General features: G+C 44.9%; 1 protein-coding gene across 1 annotated transcript in view; it reads left to right on the top strand.

The window, feature by feature from the left end:
* The first annotated feature begins 157 nt into the window (after positions 1 to 157).
* Positions 158 to 4399, top strand: part of LOC125289560 (nephronectin-like) — a 9457-nt gene continuing 5215 nt past the window's right edge. Inside the window, exons 1-6 of the mRNA XM_048236475.1 lie at positions 158 to 444; positions 1333 to 1433; positions 1630 to 1722; positions 2982 to 3101; positions 3212 to 3328; positions 4104 to 4238. Of these exons, the coding sequence (XP_048092432.1) occupies positions 374 to 444; positions 1333 to 1433; positions 1630 to 1722; positions 2982 to 3101; positions 3212 to 3328; positions 4104 to 4238 (637 nt within the window). The 5' untranslated portion in view covers positions 158 to 373. The remainder of the gene's footprint in view (positions 445 to 1332; positions 1434 to 1629; positions 1723 to 2981; positions 3102 to 3211; positions 3329 to 4103; positions 4239 to 4399) is intronic.

Raw genomic sequence — 4399 nt, 5'->3', positions numbered from 1 at the left:
AGCCTGAGTGCTTTCATCATGTTCTAGGAAGAGTTACCCTTTAGGTAAGGGAAAAAAGCTAAGCTGCCTCACAAACACTCCCTCTCATACACACACACACACATACTGACACATACGCACACACACGCTCAGGACTAGACAGAGGCTGGCGCCGACACCGACAGCACGAACACTGATATCCGTCACCCATTTCATTTGTGGTCAGATCTAGGAATACCTGTCCCCCACAGCCCCTCCTCTCCTTCGGTCTCTCTCGTAGCTTGCTCACTCACACACACCAAACACACACACACACTTGCAAAGAGAGAGAGAGCGCAGCAGGGTCGGCTTACAGTTCTCAAGTACTGCGTGACAGCGGACCCAGAGCGCGAGAATGGAGTTTTGGCTGAAGCTCGCGCTCTGTTGCACTGTCGGTCTCGTAGGAGGTGTTGATTTTGACAATAGGTAAGTGTTATGTATTTTTTCTACTTTCGATATATGTTGATTGCGCGACTGTTGGGCAGGTTTCTTAAATAAAAGTGCAACAGCACGAATAGTAAACTCTTTGAAGACTAAGCGCCGACGTATAGCTACCCCTCTGTTCAGGTGGGTAAGATCACTTACACAAAGTTAAAAAGAAAAAAAGCAAGCCGCCTGTGAATAAAATGTAAGCGGATTAAAATCTGTGTGAGAGTCTGTGTGGGTGCGTTCTTGCTGTGGTGCATAGCCTACGTCCGTTTGTGTGTGTGCATGTTCTCATGTCTGTGTCAGAGTGTGTGTATGGTGTGTGTGTGTGTCTGTGGTTGTGTTAGGGGGTTGGAGATGCATTTTTTGTAAGTGAGGCAGAACGGGCATGCGGGACCGCGCTCAGTGCAGCTCCGGTAATTCAAGTCCGAACACGAGTGGCAACGGACGAAATATGCGCTGCGCGTGGAATCATCGAGCCTCTGGCGACTTAAAAGTGAGCGCGTGACTGTGCGAACATGATGGTGTGAATATTTTACCATCGAAACACCACAGGACCACACACGCAGACCTTTGCTAAAGCACGTTTCACAAATTGGTGCCTGTGTGGTTTGTGACTTCCAGACAAGTGGGTCATAGTGTGGTGATGCCAAACACAGGCAACCAACCAATAAGCAAAACATTCATACTGTGCATGTGATGACGTGAAACTCCTCGGCTTTTCAGAATGGGATGTTATGGCGCCAGTCTTTATTTTTGGAGCTGTATTCATATAGGTGTAAACATTATTTACTGGTTGGCTGCCTTCAAGAAGCTTTGATCTGCCAATTGGTCCACCTGTTTGTACCTTTGTCTGTGGGTTGTTAACACAGAACTGGCCTTTGACAGGTTACCGAGGCCACTGGAGCTGACCAATGGGCTATGCTGGTTTGGCTCCAAAGTGGACTGCTGCTGGGGTTGGAGACGAGTCAACTGGGGAGAATGCCAACGTAACAAACAACACGCACACACACACACACAAACACAAGTACATGAAACATAAACACACTTGCATTCACATATTTATGAGAGAGACACACAAGTGTGCTCATATGATTACATATGCACAGACTGATACAGTAAGCTCACACACACACATACTGTACACAGAGAGAGTACATGCTGACTGCCTCTTTGTCTCCACAGCTGTATGTGAGTCAGGCTGTAAATACGGTAAATGTGTCGGGCCAGACAAGTGCGAATGTCAACCAGGATACACTGGCAAAACCTGCAACCAAGGTACACACACACACACACACACACACACACACACACATGCCTAGCCCATTCTTGCAAAACCTTCAACAAATGTACACAATCCACACACCTCCATATACTGTATGTAGTTACACATATTATACATGCATATTCATAGACTAATTACCATTGACTGCAGCAAAGAACAGACATTCAAATGTGACATAAAATGTGTCCATTCATAACACAAATAGTAGCCACACATTCACCCTGTCTCTTATTTAAAGCCTGCATGCATCCAAACATATATAAATAGTTCCTGTGTCCACAAGCAGTTTGTCGGCATTTATTTGCTGAGGACACTGACCCTCTTCTTATAAACAATGGAAATAGAGAGAAAGGAAAGAAGGAGGGAGAGAGAGAGAGAGTAATGGAGAGAGAGAGAGAGAGTAATGGAGGGAGAGAGAGAGAGAGTAATGGAGGGAGGCACGTGAAAACATTCCATTCATACTTCTGTAAGTGTGTGTGTTTATATTAACATACGCATACACATACACTGACACACTTACATGCACACACACACACACACATACACGCACACACACTGAGAGGAAAGGGATTGACCTCTGTTGGGCTCAGTGGGAACACAGGCCGTATTTAACCTGTGACACTGTTAGCCATAGATGACATGTTAACCCCCACCCCCACCCTCTCTTTTCCTCTTTCACACATTCTACCCTTTTTTCGTCCTCTGCCCCCTCTTTCTTTCTTTCTTCCTCCTAGTTGTCTCCCTCATATTTTCCTCACCCCCGTATTTTTCTCTCTCTCCCTCTCTCCCTCCGCCCCTCTTTCCTGTTCTCTCTCCCCCTCTCTTTATCTTCCCATGTCTCTCGTCTCCTCTTTCTCTCCCCCCTCGCTCTTGCCCCTCCCTCGCTTTGCTCTTCTCCACTCTCGCTGTATCCCTCTCTCTCTGGTCCTCTCTCTGTGTGTCTCTGTCTTTCACCCCTGTCTCTCTATCTCTTTTTCTCCCTCTCGTTCCCTCTCTATCAGTCTCTCAGTGAGATAAGTGAGGTACGGGCATATGTTTTTTTTAAAGGGTTTCTGCTCTTCTTTTTGTTGTTACATCTGGTTGTAAGGCTTGTAGTCAAGAGTGCAAATGTTGTGTGTTGAAAGTGTATTGATGTGGAAGTGTCAACGACTCATTTCATAAAGGACTGTTAAGACTCAAAATATCTGTCTCTCCCTTTCTCTCTCCCTCTCTCCCTCTCTCCCTCTCTCTCTCTCTCTCTCTCTCTCTGTAGATGTGAATGAGTGTGGATTGAAGCCAAGGCCCTGTAAGCACAGATGTGTGAACACTCTTGGCAGCTACAAGTGCTACTGCCTCAATGGATACATGATGATGGCTGACAACACTTGCCGAAGTGTGTGTGTGTGTGTGTGTGTGTGTGTGTGTTTGTGTGATTTCATTTTTCATAAGAACAGCCATAGTTTCCACAGGGAGCACTAAACTTCACCCCCCCCTCTCTCTCAGGTCGTACGTGTGCTCTGGCTAACTGTCAGTATGGCTGTGAGATGAAAAAAGGAGAGGTCAGGTGTCTGTGTCCATCGCCAGGGTTACGGCTTGGACCTGACCAAAAGACTTGTGTAGGCATGTGCTTTTCACACCCACACACCCACCCACACACACACACACACACACACACACACACACACACACACACACACACACACACACACACATTCTGGCATTAGTATACATACACCCACATTAACAAAGGTATGTGTTTTGTCATTTATCTGCCTACACTCCCAGTCAGGGCCATGCATTCTGTAAGCAAGCAGTAGCACAGAGAAACAAACACACAGTTAACCAAATGAACACACACTGCCTTACACAAGTGCTGAGCTGCAGAGCTACATTCCTGTCTCAGCATCTCAGTAGCTTCTCCATGCTCCATGTCCTTGTATGTGTTCAGTATTACACTTTGCACCATGACAACCCAACAATCCATGGTCTAGAGATAAGATCCAGTCAGACATTGAACACACAATGGACATTTATGTAATTTACTTTCAAACAGATATTTGCTTTAGAAATACAGATGGATTATTTAACAAAATATTGATGTGATGTTTCAGCCTTCCTGTTTAGTGTTATATGGAGACGGAAGCCACTGATACAATTATTCCAATCTATACCGCAAAATTCCATAGACATACAGCCAAGCTAGTTATAAGCTAGTACATTGCACAGCATACAATTTTGTAAATATTTTTATATTATTATCAGAATGTGTTTTGATTTAATGGGTATAATTTTGGGTGCATAATATTTGCTTATATATAATATTTGGCTATATAATATTAGTGGTGAAATATGCTACATCGCAACTTTTGTTGATTATACAAATTGTGTGTTGCAGACGTTGATGAGTGTGTGACTGGCCTGGCAACGTGTCCACGGTCCAGGCGGTGTGTTAACACATTCGGGAGCTACCTGTGCACCTGTCACCCCGGGTTCCAGCTTCGCTATGCCAACGGCCGATACCAGTGTATCAGTAAGCAGACATGGAGTTTTTAACGGAACATATGCCAGGTTTTGGGGAAATAAGTTTATTTGCCATTTAGTAAGATAAGAGGATACATAATATGGGTCATTTGCCTTCTGTTAAGGTGTGTGTGTGTGTGTGTCTCTGTGTGTGTATGTGTGTGTGTGTGT

This window comes from Alosa alosa, chromosome 24 (genome assembly GCF_017589495.1).
Source record: "Alosa alosa isolate M-15738 ecotype Scorff River chromosome 24, AALO_Geno_1.1, whole genome shotgun sequence".
NCBI lineage: Eukaryota > Metazoa > Chordata > Actinopteri > Clupeiformes > Clupeidae > Alosa > Alosa alosa.
The sequence above is the reverse complement of the archived record's forward strand: the minus strand, read 5'-3'. Positions and strand labels throughout refer to the sequence as shown.